At 39.9% G+C, this 17,833-nt stretch overlaps 2 protein-coding genes across 2 annotated transcripts in view; one reads left to right on the top strand and one right to left on the bottom strand.

Moving 5' to 3' along the window:
* The window catches only part of IQGAP2 (IQ motif containing GTPase activating protein 2), a 292,564-nt gene that overhangs the window by 209,305 nt on the left and 65,426 nt on the right, over positions 1-17,833 (top strand). The window contains 1 exon segment of the mRNA XM_049766526.1: positions 14,026-14,104. Within this exon segment, the coding sequence (XP_049622483.1) occupies positions 14,026-14,104 (79 nt within the window).
* F2RL2 (coagulation factor II thrombin receptor like 2) lies at positions 565-10,255 on the bottom strand. The gene is given in 4 exon segments (XM_049768182.1): positions 565-602; positions 3,542-3,608; positions 3,610-4,631; positions 10,073-10,255. Coding segments are annotated over 4 exon segments (1,191 nt in total). The 5' UTR covers positions 10,137-10,255.

A 17,833-nucleotide genomic window follows, 5' to 3' on the forward strand; every position in this document is an offset into this window, starting at 1 on the left:
AATTAGTTTTGATCAAAAAAATTTCACTGTGTTTCTAACAAGTGAACTAATACCTTCTCCTTAGCCAAAACTATATCACAGGTGTAGCCTCCAAGTCCTTCCATTCAAGAATTTTCTCTTGAACCATCAGATTTGTCTTTTTTGCTAAAGTATCAAATTGACCTTTGTGATTTGTATAATCACAGACATATGCTAAACCCATGTATATCCATACTTGGAGGATTTGGAGATTGATTGTTTTTGGTTTGGGTTTATTTGTATGTTTGGGAAGGTCACACTCAGTGGTGCTCAGCTGATTCCTGGCTCTGTGCTTAGGGTTCAAGTCTGCTGGGGTTTAGGAAACTATATGGTATATATAGGGATCAAAACCAGGTCTGCTGTTTGAGACGAGTGCTATGCTCTCTCTCCAACTCCCTCGTCACTCACTATTTTTTTAACACATTAATGAAATAAGAAATTCAAAAACTCAAAATACCCATTTAAAATGCATTTTATTTTATTTCTTTGATGGTTACTATGAAGTATGTTATAGTAGTGATATTCCTATATGTCTGCAAATTTAGTTCAGCAATCCTTAAATCCATAGTCCACCTGTCTGTTCCCTAAATTAAGGGAAATCATTATTTACATACTGAAATATATGGACCACTTTTAGTAAATATTATTTCACTATTAAAAAGGTTGTATCTGGAGCAAAAAGAATAGAAGCATTATTTTAAACTTACAATGGCATTAGGAGTATATTCTTAGTTTAGCTTCTTTTTTTTTTTTCTTTACCCGACCAACCCAAAATAATGTGTTTGTTTTTTTTTTTTTTATTGTAAGAATTTATGGGCCCGGAGAGATAGCACAGCGGCGTTTGCCTTGCAAGCAGCCGATCCAGGACCAAAGGTGGTTGGTTCGAATCCCGGTGTCCCATATGGTCCCCCGTGCCTGCCAGGAGCTATTTCTGAGCAGACAGCCAGGAGTAACCCCTAAGCACCGCCAGGTGTGACCCAAAAACCAAAAAAAAAAAAAAGAAAAGAATTTATTCAAGAGACAAAATTGATTAACATATTGAGGTAAACTGACATAACATAATATAGTAACATAACATAACATATAATTAATATAATATAATATAATATAATATAATATAATAATACATGTAAGTCAAAGAACATTTCTAAATAAAACACAATTTTTTATCATAATGACTTACATATCTTTCACAGTAGTATTTTAGGTACATATTAACATTGAATCAGGGGAATCTCCATCACCCCAGTGTTGTCCTCCCTTCATTCCTGTTCCCAAGCATGTATCCCCTTTCTCCCTCCTTTATCCCCCAGAATGCTAGTTTAACTAAAAGCATATATGTTAACACTAATGTAAACCTTTTTTTTTTTTTTTTTGCAGTTCTAGATATTTTTACTAATGATTTCTTAAAGGTTTAGAGTCAAAGGAGCACTGTATAAACAATGTTAGAGTGGCAATTATCGTTTTCATGGGCCCACCAAAGTATGGGGGTCATAAAAAGGAAAAACTTTTGGCCTAAGTACAAGGAGACCTTACCCCTGAAGTTTCCTGACATAAGACCATTTCTATGCTCCAGGCAAACTAGTTTGTCCAATCCTGGTCATTGTCTGTAGTGCCCATACAGTTATATTTTTCACAGTCTCTGTTGTTGGTATCCTGTTTCTGTATTGAAGGTCCTGGAATCTGTATATCCTACATTGAAGTCAGATGGTGTGGAGTGGCGTCTAATTTCAAATTAATGTGTTTTTTTTGTTTATTGTTTTGTTTTGGGGCCACAAGGCAGTGCTCAAGGTTATTTTTGGCTCTGCACTCAGAAATTACTCTTGGTAGGTTCAGGGGACCCTATGGGATGCCAGGGATTGAACCAGGGTCAGCCGCATACAATGTAAATGCCCTACCCACTGTGCTATCACTCTGGCCCAACCCAAAATAATGTTATTCACATGTAATATAGAGTAGCTTCATAGTTCTCTAGATAAGTTTACTGGGTTTTTGCACTATTTTGAAATCTTATTCTCTCATTTTATTCTCTCATTCTTTCAGCTACATAGTATGCAAGCTTGGAGCTGACCCTCATAGATAGATTCTAAAAATATTTGGTCCTGGGGGTTGCTATGAGGCACTCAAAGAAGAGAATTAGTCCCTTCTCTGCTGATATATAGTGCTTTAGTGTTCATGAAAATAATCTGTATCTTTATGTGAACTGTATATAAATGTTGTTATAAAATACAAGCAAGTGAACCAGGGATGTGACTCTAGTAACAGAGTACAAGCCTAATATTCACAAGGGTCTGGCTTTATTCTTGGATCCTTCATGGTCTCTCCCTAGGAACTACAAGGTGTGTCATTTATAAAAATATTTGACAGTGCCATGAAAAATCAGGTGAGAAAAACAAGTTTTAGCTTGAGAATCAGGAGCTGGGTTTTTGAAAATCAGAAGTCTTCAAAAAGTTTCTGAAGAGAAATAAGATTACAGAAGCAAGAAGTGTAACTAGTGCCTTCATCACTTCATCACTGCCAGATTTATTGTGAATTACGGTTTAAAAGTACCCCTGAATGCCAGGTTAGAAGTTGGCCATTAATTCCAGATACAATGAAAACAGAATCTCTGAGTTGGGGGTTGTGAGTGCTGTACTCATACCAACTCCTGAAGCTAGATCTGGCTGGAACCCATGAACAGAAGGTTCACCAGGCAGTGAAGAAAGCCAGGAAGAGTGGGGTGGGGTGCCAGACCCCAGTGAAAAACAAGATGTAGCCACCTGAAGCAATCAACCAACAACAGCAGAGTTGAAGGCAGGAGAGTACAAGATACCAGACATGAACAACTAAGATTGTAGCTTCTCCCCATGCTGCCCACTTCTCTCGCTTGTCCTGCTATCCTCCTTCCAAGTCTTCTGGAATAGAAACCTCATAGATGTAAGGAAGATGGAAAAATAAAGCTTAAAATACCAGCCAGACCCATGGGAAAACAAAAGGAGATTAGATTTTAAGGTGACTTGTGGTGACCTTCTTAAAATACTGTTAAATGGTATTGTAGGAAAGCAAAGGATTTTAAAATTGTGTGTGTGTGTGTGTGTGTGTGTGTTTGAGGGGGCGAGGCAGTGTCATATACAGTGGTATTCTGGAGACCACTCCAGCTCTGTACTCAAGAGGACCACATGGGGGGCTTGACTTGGGCTCTGATGCATACAAAGGAAGGCAAGAGCCTTAACCCCTATTCTATACCTTCAGCTCATGGTTTGTGAACATTTGCTATGATATTGACACTTATTTATGTTAAATAAGCCACATTCAAGTGTGAACCACCAGCGCTTCACACCAGAATCAACATATTAAAGCTCTAATTCATAGAAACTCAGAAATGGAGCTAGAGAATTAAGCTTCCTAATTGTTTATATTAAACAAAAAAATGTATGTTTTTACTATAGCTTTCTTTGTTTCCCTGTGATTTCACCATTGTAAGATAGGGAGTAGAATTAAGCTTCTTAATTGTTTATATTAACCAAAAAATGTATGTTTTTACTATAGCTTTCTTTGTTTTCCTGTGATTTCACCATTGTAAGATAGAGAGTAGGGTGATCTATGACTTTTTGACATGACAAAATAGAAGAATGGATCTAGGCAACTGTTTAAGCTACCCAAGCATAAGGCTATAAGATAGATGAAGTACAAGTTATCAGTGGTATTGTAGTAGTAATTAGCATGGTGAATAATGAGTATAATGTTGCTTGGAGCAAAGCAAATGGTAAAAATCACAAGAATGAGGAAACTTGCCTTCACATACCGCAGCCATCTTTGATCATAGGTATTAAGTTTTCTGATGATGGCACTGTAGCAGTAGATAATGACCACAAATGGAATTAAGAAACCAAAGAATGCCAAGGAGATGAAGTAGTAGAGTTGGAAGGGAGATGAGGACTCACATGGGTTGTGGACATCATGGCAGGTAGTGATACCCTGCTGGTCCAGCTTATACTGCTGCTTCAGGATGAAAAATGGCAGCATGTATAAGAAAACCGTTACCCACACTAGTCCACATGCAAGTGAGGCATAAGTGCGCTTTGGCAGTACCCGGTAAGTAAAGGGATGGATGATGGCAAGATAGCGGTTGATGCTGATGCAGGCAAGCAACAGAATGGAGCAGTACATGTTGCCATAGAAGATGACAGTGGTAATTCGACACATGATCTCGCCAAACACCCAGTTGTTCCCATTGAGATGATATGCAATCTTGAAGGGCAATGTGACGCAGAAGAGAAAGTCTGCCATGGCCAAATTGGTGTAGAAAATGGTCATGCGAATAGATCTGGTCCTGAAGAAGAGCATCCATAAAGTTACCCCATTGGCTGGCACACCCACGGCAAACACCAGGATATAGATGGCTGGTATCAGTCTGGTACTTAAAGAGCTTCTCAGGTATTCCAGTGTAGCATTATTCACGTGGAGCTTTGAGACACTTTCTTTAGGACACTGAAGTTTTACAGAGGTGGTGGTTTCTGTCCAACCCTCTATGTCAGAAAGAGGGATCTTTTCCATGGAATTTGAGGGAACTCCACGGAAGGATTTGATGAATATAGTTGGAATGGCCAAGTTCTCACCATCATTTTCCATGCCTATAATTGAAGAGATACATCTATAAATGATTTATTGCTGAGTAATGTCAGTGGTTTGGGAGACAATAAAACAGTGTCATGAGGCATAATCACTATAATTGTGGATTTTGATCATTTTTATATCAGAAAATTCTCAGATCCAAGTACCAGCAAGAACACATGTAGTCTCCATCATCTTTCCCAGCATTGTATTGGCCCAGGTAGGAGCAAAACCCAAGTGTCAGTTCCTTGATTGAAGGAGCATTTATATATCAAATCACTGCAGGTCAATGCTGTATTGTATAAGCACTTAGAAGTTAACCAACTTAGTTTTATGAACAAGATGCTATGGAAAAGATGAGTGTGAGCAAAGACAAACAAGGTAAACAAAGAGAGAATATGACAGATGAGGAAGATGCTGATAGGATGTGAATGGGCAAAAGTTGGTGTGATATTTGATATTTGAGAATATCAAATAGGTTGATTTAGTAAATGATTACTATAGATTTATATGTCAGTGATATAGTCCCATTTGTTTATTTTTGGTTATATTATCTTTGCCAGGGGAATAAAATAATTGAAAAAACTAAAACTCAAAGAATTATCCCTTTAATGTACTTGATATATTCATTGCTCCTTTGGCTTTGAGGCCACAACCTCAAATGGTGCTCAGGGCTTACTCCTGACTCTACAATCCTGGCAGTGCTCAGGGAATATATGTGGTGCTGGGAATTGAACCTGGGTGGATCATGTGCAAGGCAAGCACCTTTACCACTCTACTATCTTGAAGTCTTTAACCTCCTTTATATTAATTTCTGTATATGGTATAAGATATGGATTCAATTTCATTTTATTGCATGTTGTGTCCAGTAAAAGTTTTCTTTTTTTAAGTGATCCCCACTCTTTACTCTCAGACACTAGAGAAGATACATAAAAGTCTTGTGTTGATGTGAAAGAATAGGTCTGAGAGGCCTCTAAACTGTTCTAAGAAACGTGCACCTTAATAGGTGCTCTGATGATGCACATACAAAATATGGGATTTAGGGGCCAGAGGGATAGCACAGCAGTAGGGCATTTGCCTTGCACACTGCCGACCCAGCATGGACCCGAGTGCAATCCCTGGCATCCCATATGGTCTCCCGAAACTGCCAGGAGCGATTTCTGAGTGCAGAACCAAGAGTTTATGAGATTTTATCTTCTTTTCTCCAAAGACCCCACATATAAAGAAACTAGTGCTTCTAAATCACCAACTCCTCGCCTCCATGTACATTGGCAATATAAAGGCTTGAACTCATGGCCAGGTTTTTTTAAGTCATTGCACCATCTTTCAGGGACTCAAAGACAGAATTTTTGTGAGCGAAATGACCACTTGTGGTAGACAAAATAATTTTCCTTCCAAGGATTCCATATACTAATAATGCCTGGAATCTGAACAGGTAACCTCCCAGGGCAAATGAGACTTTAAAGATAGGTACAAGGATCCTGAGATGGAGAGAGCATCCTAGATTGACCATGTATTGACCATGTCAATATAATAATCCTTATGAGGGGCCGGAGAGATAGCACAATGGTAGGGTGTTTGCCTTGCATGCAGCCAATCCAGGATGGATGATGGTTCAAATCCCAGCATTCCATATGGTCCCTTGAGCCTGCCAGGAGCAATTTCTGAGAGCAGAGCCAGGAGTAACCTCTGAACACCACCAGGTGTGACCCAAAAACCAAATAATAATAATAATAATAATCCTTATGAGATGGTGGGAGAAAATATTTGAAGATACCCTGTTGCTCACTTAGAAGATAGAAGGAGCCAAGAGTCAAGAAATGCAAGCAATTTCTAGAACACAAGAAAACAGATTCTCCCTCAGAGCCTCCAGATTGAAGGAAGCCCTGCCAGCCCCTGGGCTTGAGGATTTGTGCCCTTCACAAACAGAATGTCTCTGCCTAATTTTAAGCCATTATATAGCAGTTGGATATGACAACAGAAAGAAATAAGCAGAATTATGATTTGACTTTGAAGATGACTTTGGCAACTTTGGAGAGACCAGAGTGAAAAGTGGTGAGACATTAGAGCACAGGGGCCTGACTTGAAGTCCCTGTAATTCTCCAGCTGCCAAGGATGAGTTCCAGTAGATGAGGGCAGAGGGAAAAAGAATAGGGGAGAGAGGCACTAGTGGAGTGTCTAGTGAAGGCTCCACTAACTTGCTCCTCTTTGGCTGTGGCAGCAAAAAGAAGCAACAGGAGGTTGTAGTTCAGATGACTTGAAGGAGAATGGGACAAGGAATAAGGAGGCATCTGGGAAACATTAAAATTAGGTTTGGCTGTTGCTATGCTACTGGTGGGTTGCTAACATGTAAAATATCCAGCAATGAATTAGGAACTTTAGGTGTCAAGTTCAAAATTTCAAAAGCCCAGAATGATCCCAAGGGGAGAAAGAAGAAAGAATCCCAAGGCAGAACTTTAGGGGACATGCCAGATTTTAATCCAGGGAAGAAAAATAAAGTTGAATTTGGCATATTGATCTAAGACGTTGGAAATAAAAGGAAAATGGAGGTGCAACCTAGTCTGATCAGTGAGCATTCCTGAAAGAATTGTTTCAAAAACAAAATGACCCTGCAAACACTTGTTTCTCTTTAATTTCTTTAGGAATTGAGCTAAAGATAAAGTAAAAGTAAATTTCCGTTTCATATATTACCCTAAGGTGGACTTTTTTTTTTTTTTTTTTTTTTGCTTTTGGGCCACAGCCGGTGACACTCAGGGGTTACTCCTGGCTATGTACTCAGAAATTGCTCCTGGCTTGGGGGACCATATGGGACACCAGGGACCAAACCACGGTCCGTCCTAGACTAGCGCAGGCAAGGCAGATGCCTTACTGCTTGCGCCACTGCTCTGGCCCCCTTAAAGTAGACATTTATGGTTGAATATAAACCGCATCTTACAGTTTAAATCTCTTTAGGATTTTTTGTTTGTTTTTGTTTTGCCACACCTGGCAGTGTTCAGGACTTACTCCTAGGACTGCAGTCAGAGGTCACTCCTGTTGGATTTGTGTGTGAGGGATTGAACCCAGGTTGGCTGTGTACAAGACAAATAAATAACCAACCCTCAGTACTATTACTCCAGCCCCTTAAAATCCTCTTGGGATGGAAACTTGGAACACTGGTGGAGGGAAGTGAACCCTGGTCAAGGAGTTGGTACTGGTACATTAAAACTAACAAATACTTTGTAAATCATGGTGCCCCAATAAAATTAATAAGAATAAAATGTCATCCCTGTGTCATTTAGGCGGGTTCACATGACCCCTAAATTCTTGGCTGCTGAGTATTTGAGGTTAACTTTAGTAATCAATTCTCATTCAAAACCAGTTACTCTTTCTGCCTTGGTGTGTAGTAGTTGGTTCTGGGTGAAATTGAAGCCTCCTCATACCACCAGGATGACACAAACTCAATTGAGCATGTAACATAGAACCAGTACTGCCTGAACAAATAGGGACAAGGAAGTGGTTGGAGGTAATTAGAAAAGGGAAAGCAAAAGAATGAAAACTCTAGAAATACATTCTCCTGTGCCTGCATGTACATGTGAAATTTGGAGACACTGGTTTATGACCCATTCAAGCAACAGAAATTCTCCCGCTCACTTTCCATGTAGAAAAAGTACTTGTCACTGACATCACTGTATATCTGGAAATACAGATCTCCAGATGAGAGGGGGTATTCTGGAGCAGATTCTTCTGGGGGTCTGGAAAAAGTGTTGGGGCAACCGAGTTGTCAGTCTGATTTAAGAAAATTCTGTAATTAAGCAGACATTGTGCCTACACACATTACACTGTGGCTCTGTAAAAAGCCTGGATTATATTTTCCATGACAATTCTGGCTCAGAGTATACTAGAATAAGTGTTAGTTCTGTAGAGCCTGGTTTTCACACTCATGATTAAATCTTACATTAAAAAAGTTTTTATTTGGGCCCGGAGAGATAGTACAGCGGCATTTGCCTTGCAAGCAGCCGATCCAGGACCAAAGGTGGTTGGTTCGAATCCCGGTGTCCCATATAGTCCCCCGTGCCTGCCAGGAACTATTTCTGAGCAGACAGCCAGGAGAAACACCTGAGCACCGTCGGCTGTGACCCAAAAACCAAAAAAAAAAAGTTTTTGTTTGAAATTTTTATTTTACAGAGCTCTATATGGCATGTTGTTTCCATAATGTTTTTCAACCTTTGGAGAGGGTCTGATCCAAAAATAATGGACCTCAGCACTAGATATGGCTCTTCCATCACATATTTCTTTATTCTCCATCCAGGAGCACAGCTCTGCTGACTCTTCTCACTTGCAGCAAATCCACATCTGGAACCACCTCTGCAAATCTCTTTTCTTTTACCATTTCACTACATTTCAGTCCATCCACTCCCAGAAAGCACACTTTCTTTCTCTTCCCCAACTTCCCACTTGTTACTCTCTCTTAGCTCCCCTACCACCGCTATCCTGGTGATCCCAGCCAGCATTTTAAACCAGCAAATTCCTTTATAAAAATCAGCTTGTCAGTACTGTTTCTCCCACTGTGTTCCCACTTCTGTAATAAGAGCTGTGCAGAGACTTATCCCAGATGGGGACCTTTGGAAACAAGCAAGAGGTGCAAAGCAGACCTTTACTTAACAAAATTGGAAGCTCAGCAAGAACTAAATGATCTTTGGGAAGAAACAAGATTTGAAATGGGGGGAAAAAATCTCATATGAGGGTGATAAGAACTCAGTGCTACTAAATATCAAAAACAGTTAATTCATTCCCCTACCCTTGTCACCCAGCACCATAGTACCGTATGTATGCATGCATTTTGCACACATACAGAAATTCATAACATACACACAGCAACATAAGATATGACCTCTGTTAAAAAAAAAAAAGTATTTCCATCCTAACTTATTAGCAATACTGGTTCTTTAGAGCAAACCTCTTAACCTTTCTGGAAGTATTGTATATCTTACCAAGAATTATAAATATGAATTTTTAAAAGCTATTTTGATGGTCTGGAGAGTACAGGGGTTAAGGCACTTGCCTTGCATGAGGCTATCCCAGTACTACAAACTCCCCGCACCAGCAGGGAGTCAGGAGTAACCCCAGAACTGTTGATGACTCCAACCTCTCACAAAATCAAAAGGGGTTTTAAAAATACAACGTCTTTTAATAGTGCTCTGCTCCTATAGAGGGAATTAAAAAAAAATTCTTGCCTAGAAACTTTAACCTTAACTAAAGTGATCCAGCCTTTAGACATTACCACACAGTTTAAAGTATTAATCGTGAACAACTAGTAGTCAACAGGTTGAAAGAGATTAAACAAGCAAAGCATTTCATTTCCATGACAACCCCTTTGAATCATGAACAGCTTGTATGCCATGCACAGCATCAACCTGAGGTTTGGTTGATTCATATCGCACAAAACAACCCACTCCCCTAACCTTAATAGCCTAGAGCTTACCACTTTGAGCACAAATGCAGGGCAGAAGCAGTATCCTTAAGGTTGCAAAGAGGAGGGCTTGCATCTTGATTCACTCCCCACTCATCAGAGTGCCAGAATTTCAGGAACACAGCTTCTCCTTTCCATAGGTTAACAGCAACGGGCAGACCCTGCTGTGTCTCTGCTGGTGTGTTCTCGTGTTTGCAGCAGACAGGAAGCTTGCCCAGAACTCCTTCAGGGAAAGGGTGTGACGGCATTCATGTTCCAGTGACTCAAGCTGGCCTCTGAGCATGCTACATTACCTCCCCGAAGAAAGGCCTTTAACTCTTCCCCACCCCAAACCATTACTCTATTGAGTCCCCTTCTCCCTAGGAGTTTAAGTGTCTCGAAAGAAACTAGATCCAACAAACCCTTCAGAGGCCAAGTTGAAAGCCTATACTGAGCAGCAGTTCATTTGGAAATTGTTCCTTATCTCCTGTTTTGAAAAGCTCCATTCCAGATTATCATTCCTGCTGAATAGTGGGGAGGTCAGAAATGAACATTTATTTCCTTTATCCTTCCAGTTTTTTCCAGTCTTGAACTCATTAGGCACGTGTGCATTAATCCAGGAGAGCAAGCATTCTTTAAGCAGCTTTAAATTATCTAGTACTTGGGCCCGGAGAGATAGCACAGCGGTGTTTGCCTTGCAAGCAGCCGATCCAGGACCAAAGGTGGTTGGTTCGAATCCCGGTGTCCCATATGGTCCCCCATGCCTGCCAGGAGCTATTTCTGAGCAGACAGCCAGGAGTAACCCCTGAGCAGCGCCGGGTGTGGCCCAAAAACCAAAAAAAAAAAAAAAATCTAGTACTTGATTGCTTAAAAAAAAATCTCCATTAGTGTCACCTTGGTCTAAGTCTGTCATCAGTGGTTGGCCAGAATGTGATTTTTTTTTGGGGGGGGTCTCACCCGGCAGTGCTCAGGAGTTACTCCTGGCTCCATGCTCAGAAGTCACTCCTGGCAAGCACGGGGGACCATATGGGACGCCGGGATTCGAACCGATGACATTTTGCATGAGAGGCAAACGCCTTACCTCCATGCTATCTCTCCGGCCCAGAATGTGATTTTTATAGTGTTTGTTTTTGGCAGAGCTCTGTCTAGCAGCCGATTATAACCATAGCCAGATAACTTGGGAGGGCACCCAGACAACTATGTCAACTAAAATGCCATTGAGAAACATATACAAGAGGACTTTTTTTTCCCCAAAGTTGATGATAAGTTTTTAATTATATTTTAGTTATGATAAACAAAGTTCGCATCTTTTTTTTTAAAAAAATAAGTTATTTAGGGGCCGGCGAGATAGCATGGAGGTAGGGTGTTTGCCTTGCATGCAGAAGGATGGTTTCGAATCCTGACATCCCATGTGGCCCCGAGCCTGCCAGGAGTGATTTCTTGAGCATAGAGCCAGGAGTAACCCCTCAGCCCTGCTGGGTGTGACCCAAAAACAAACAAAAAATAGTTATCTAAAGAAAATGCATCACATAGTTGATCATAATACACTTCTCTCCAGATAAGTGAAAAAAATAAAAATAAAATGGGCAAAAAGAAAGTTTAAAAAAGAAAGAAAAATACACAAGCAAACACATTTGTGAAAATTATTATATTTCCAATGAAGTCATTAATACAGAGGCAGAATGTTTAATAAGCTCTTGTTGTTAGCTAGCTATTCTGTTAAAATGGGGTGTTCATATAGGGATGACAGCATCAAACAAATGAAGTTATTCAGAGATTCACAGCACTATTACTGATACTACAACTTTTAGGCACATGTACTCAGCTGCCAGGCCTCTTGGAAGAAGAAAGATATGGAGGAAGGGTGCCCACAGTGGTTCCCAAAAACCCCAGTGTTATCAGCCCCCAAATCAGCTTACCTGAAGTTTGGTCAGATCGGTATCTCTGAAGCGAATAATCATAGAGGGTCAGTGATGAGGCCCAGCAATCAGAAAAACCAATGATTCTGAGTGATGAAGCAGCAGCCATGGTTCTTGCAGGGCAGGGAGTTGGCCTGCCCTCTCCTCCTGAGATGACCAGCTTTCTGCTGTGTGGGCTGGTGTACCCATGATCTTTCACAGCCTGGTTTACATCTCACTCAAAAAAAGAGTGAGTCTATGGAGTTGGCTTGATTCGAATATGGCAACTGCATTTGTGGACATGGTTATGACTGTCAGGCTTCCTGGAAAAATATTTTTGCATCTTAAACCATTATTTAAGTGTATAACTTGGTCGTGTTAAATCCATTCACTTGCACAACATGTAGCTTTCATGAGTAATATCCTGGGGGAGTATGACTTAATATGTAGTTTAAGTAAATAACTGCATTATAGCAGATTTTCCAATAATGAATGAAACTGATGGTTCATCATTAAGCCCAACAGCAATTGCCTGTAAAATGTAGCAGGAAACTGAAAAAAACTATCAGTTGAGACCTAAAGATATAAAGGTATAAGCTAGGAAGGACTTGATGTAAGTGTACTTTCAACATTCCATTCATCCCCTCATGAGAGGTTTAGCAAAAGAAAGCCATTGTCTTTTCATCTCTGTTTTCACTTCCTTTTCGAATTTATCTCTGACTAAATCTTTCCTCCCTTGCAACTCTACCCTCTTACCAGAAGTTTGTCCCTTCTTGGCTTTTTCTAGACCATCTCTCAATAGTTAATATTGCTCTAATTCATTTGATTATTTTCTGATACATCTTTTCTACTAATTCTTAAAGGTAGCCACCATATATTTTGTCTTGTTTCTCTGTCTGATAAATGTCAGAATTGTAGTTGTCTTCATTGGGAAGATACCTGGCCGCATAACTCGGTCAGAGCTGAAACAAAGGTTCTCTGTTTTTGGAGAGATTGAGGAATGCACCATCCACTTCCGTGTCCAAGGTGACAACTGTGGCTTCGTCACTTACCATTATGCTGAGGAGGCCTTTGCAGCCTTGAGAGTGGCCACAAGCTCAGGCAAGCAGATGAGCAGCCCTTTGATCTCTATTTTGGGGGCCGTAGGCAGTTCTGCAAGAGAAGTTATTCTGATCTTGACTCCAATGGAGAAGACTTTGACCCGGCTCCTGTAAAGAGCAAATTTGATTCTCTTGACTTTGAAACATTATTGAAACAGGCGCAGAAGAACCTCAGGAGGTAACCCTGGGCTCTTTTCCCCCTTCCCTTTATCTTTGGAGGTTCCCAACCTCATTCCTCCCCTGCTGTGGAGGGGGGGGGGGGAGAGTTGCTAGTGAGGGATGACTGTTTTATAAAGAAATGGAAAAAAAATGAAATAAAAGTGTGTTAAATCATAAAAAATAATGTCAGAATTGTGTTTCTCCCAAATTTGAAATATCCTCTGGCACCCTAGAGCACTACAGTTACTGAGTAGGTAGAGTTTTTGACTAGCATAGCCCAGAAATCTTTTTTTTAAGTGGAGTTAGCATTTGTACTAAGGCCTGATCATGAGAAGAAATTGGCAGCCATATAGCTGGGGTTGGATTGTAATAGACTGGAGGAAATGGAAATGAAGACCTGGAACAAGGAATAAAGGAATGTGAAATGAAGCTTGAGGAGTCACAAGGGTTGATTCAGCCAATTCCCAGGGTTTCTGGGAATGGAATTCTGTCTTCTGGCTGCAAGGGGTAAGCTTTGAGGGGGTTGATGCAACTTGAGTCGTATTAAGAAACCTCCTGGTTTTCTCTAAAAGGTTACCACTCTGGTGAAGAGCAAACTTGGGAACCCTCAATGCAAACGCCTTTATGATGAAGTAGATTGGACTTCAGGAGTGGCCATGGAGATGTCAAAAGCTATTGATTATCAGTTTCATTAGTTCCTTGCACAATATGTAACAATGCATGGAAATTGCTAAGGATTTCTAGAAATTGAATAAAATACCTCTTGAAAACATTTTTATTTCATCTTCATTTACTTTTCTTTCTTCTGTTCTGTGACTGCTATTCCCAGGATTCGAACATTCTTTGGCTGGATGAGATACAGAGTGCAGTCGATGAGGCCAATGGGGACAAGGACAGCATTAAACAACGTAAGCACTAACTTCTCTCACCATCCTACTACATGCCTCAGTGGTATTTGGCCATGTGCCTGAATTTTTAACTCATAATTTAAAACATTTTTAATTTCTTTTGATTCCTGAAAATACAATGGAATTTTAACCAGTTTTCATTCTTCAATGCATATTTATACATAAATAAAATTTATGGTTACTTCATTTTCACTGATTTCTCTCTACAATAAAACCTGAGAATGTTATTTGAACAAATCCCAGAAAGCAAAAATAATTTCTAGGCTTTCTATATCATAATTTATTTTTGTAATATTTGATACTGAGCCTTAGAAAATGAACACATTACTGCTGCTTAATTTACATGGCTGCTCTTTTAATAGAGCTTTTTTTAGAGACACTATAAGTTATATATGTAAAAATATATTACATAAAATTTATAAACATGTTTTTAAATATGTGTATCATTTCTCTGATACTATAGTCACAGTTCTATCTCTAAAGAAAATAAATAGTACATATTACTAAATGTAGAGATGATGGGGCATTTATTTTAAGAAATTAGTTTATGGGCCCGGAGAGATAGCACAGCGGTGTTTGCCTTGCAAGCAGCCAATCCAGGACCAAAGGTAGTTGGTTCGAATCCCGGTGTCCCATATGGTCCCCTGTGCCTGCCAGGAGCTATTTCTGAGCAGACAGCCAGGAGTAACCCCTGAGCACCGCCGGGTGTGGCCCAAAAACCTAAAAAAATAAAAAAAGAAATTAGTTTATGGGGCCAGACTGATGGCGCTAGAGGTAAGGGGTCTGCCTTGTAAGTGCTAGCTTAGGACGGACCACGGTTCAATCTCCTGGTGTCCCATATGGTCTCCCAAGTCAGGAGCAATTTCTGAGCACATAGCCAGGAGTAACCCCTGAGCATCAACGATGTGGCCCAAAAACCAAAAGAATAAATAAATAAATTAAATAAATAAATAAAATTAGTTTATACAATTGTAGAGATTAGCAATTCCAGCATGTCTAGGACAGGAAAGCAGAGTCAGATGGCAGAAATTAATCCCCAAATACAAAGTAACTAACTACAAAATCCTAGAATCCAAGGAGTAATCAGAATAATACAGCTCTCATTTCTGTTCAATTGGCCCATTGATCCAGGGTGAAATAGTCTTCTAAATTTTCAATTGATTTTTGTTTTGTCATTTTTATTGTTTTGGTTTTTGCTTGATTGGTTGGTTTTTGGGTCACCCCCTGTGATGCTCAGAGCTTATTCCTGTCTTCACTCAGGGATCACTCCTGGCAGGGCTCAGGGGATCATGTGTAGTGCTACAGATTGAATTTGGGTCAAACGCATGCAAGACAAGACCCTGCTAGCTATAGTCTAGCTCTCAACTGATTTGAACAAATGAGATCATTCTAAACTAAGTGATGAGGTAGAGATTTTGAATCATAAAGCAAAGCCAGTCCCTATCCACCAACTCAATAAGTTCCAGACTTGAACCATTATCTATGCCTAGAACCCTGGGATGAAGGAAGAGTCGGGTTCCTTTGAGTAAAGGACTCTGCAAAGCTACCAAAAATATGTGTTTTGGTTTTCTCTTTTTGGGGGGAGGAGGCCACACCCAACAGTGCTCAGGGATCACTCTTGGCAGTGCTTGGGGAATTTAGCATGTCAGCCACATGCAAAACAAGCATTCTGCCCACTGTACTATCTCTCCAGCCCTGTTAACAAAAATGTATCCTGTTTATTTTTCTCCCAGACTTTTATTATAATGATTATGCTAAGGGGGAAAGATACTGTCAGAATATCAGGAGATAAATGAAAAATGCTCTCAATGAACACCATTTTCAGAGAACCCAGAACATTACCAGGGGTTCACTGGAGTAGGAGACTGATGACAGTCAGATGTCAATGGAATTTTAGTTTAAGTGCATTCTGTTGGGACTTCACCCAATAATGCAGTATCTACCCTGGCATTATTTCCCAAGTCCAAAGTGCATGATCAAAATGAACATTCACAGGGCCAAAGTAATAATACAGTAGGTAACTTAACTTGCACATAGCTGACCTAGGTTTAATCCCTGACACCACATATGGTCCCCAGAGCACCACCAGAAGTAATAGCTGAGTGCAGAATATTCTCTGAGAATTACTGGTATATCCCTAAAACAAACAAAAATAACAAACTAACAAGAATTGATATTCTCAGCAACTGACAAAGTTCCTGCATTGGATCAAATAACAAGATAATTTTAGGTCTCTATTTTCATGGAAGAACAGTATGAAAATTAACATGGAAATATAAAGTAGATCTAGACTTTTATGCATGTTCTGACTATGTGCAAATAACCTACATTTTTAAATAAGACTCTTAATAGTTTAACATTAACATGTACATTTGGGCCTGGAGAGGTAGCACAGCGGCGTTTGCCTTGCAAGCAGCCGATCCAGGACCAAAGGTGGTTGGTTCAAATCCCGGTGTCCCATATGGTCCCTTGTGCCTGCCAGGAGTTATTTCTGAGCAGACAGCCAGGAGTAACCCCTGAGCACTGCCGGGTGTGACCCCCCCAAAAAAACAAACAAAACAACAACAAAAAAAAAACAAACATGTACATTTATGCCAGAATTACTCTTTCCTATTGTATCAGGTTTTAGATTGAGATTCCATAGTCTTGGTTCAAAGTTGCACTTCTCAGTTTTGAAAACATCTAGGAGAAACATGTGGTTTATATTTCTTTAGCCTGAAAAAATGTGCATCTTTATCCAACCTGAGCTTTTCTACCCTCAGGATCTTGAAAGTCTTTGCATTTTGCCACTCTGATCCTTAACGGAGGAAGATGGTGGGGTCTGGGGGGGAGAGAGGGAGGGAGGGAGAGAGGGAGGGAGAGAGGGAGAAATAAGAACAGATTTTAATTTAATGTAAAACTGAGGGGCCAGAAAGATAGCATGGAGAAGGTTCATGCAGAAGGACGGTGGTTCAAATCCTGGCATCCCATATGGTCCCCTATGCCTGCCAGGGGTGATTTCTGAGTCTAGAGCCAGGAGTAACCCCTGAGCACTGCTGGGTGTGACCCAAATACCAAAAACAAACAAACAAAAAAGTAAAACTGAAGGTTTCAAGAATTAGAAAAAATATTATATATAAAGATTAGTTTGTAATGCAGGAACTTAAATAGCCTAAAATAATTATGGTTTTTCTCTTAGAGATCAAACCAATTTAAAAGTTATTTTATTTCTTTTATTTCATACTTTCCTTACACTTGCCTGCAAATGTTGATTCCATTCTCAGCATCGTTCTCATACTATAAAAGCGATTTTCTCAGATAAATGATTTTTGTACACTAACACTATACCCTGACACTTAAAATTCTATCCCCACCTTTGCCCTTATAAGAGTTGATCATGTTCCATGATATGAAACAGCAGATAAATGTTCTGACCTTAAGAATTTTCCAGTTCATCAAGGAGGAATTTAATCTTTTAAAAGCAGTCTTCTTTTGTATGAAGCCTTCCTTGGAACAAACTTTGGTCACATTGTTGTAGGCAACAATCCACCCCCAGATACTTTGATAAAGAAAATGTGTTGGCTCTTACATCTTACCGCAGGCAATATTTAAAAAGTACAGGGAGATTTGGGGCCTCTTCTTTCTGGCTAATGTTCATCTTCATTGCAGTGTCTTGTGCTTCAAATAGATTTATCTCTACTTTTTACTCCAAAAGCTACATTTTCTTCTTCTTCTTCTTCTTCTTCTTCT

The sequence above is a fragment of the Suncus etruscus genome, chromosome 2, assembly GCF_024139225.1.
Source record: "Suncus etruscus isolate mSunEtr1 chromosome 2, mSunEtr1.pri.cur, whole genome shotgun sequence".
NCBI lineage: Eukaryota > Metazoa > Chordata > Mammalia > Eulipotyphla > Soricidae > Suncus > Suncus etruscus.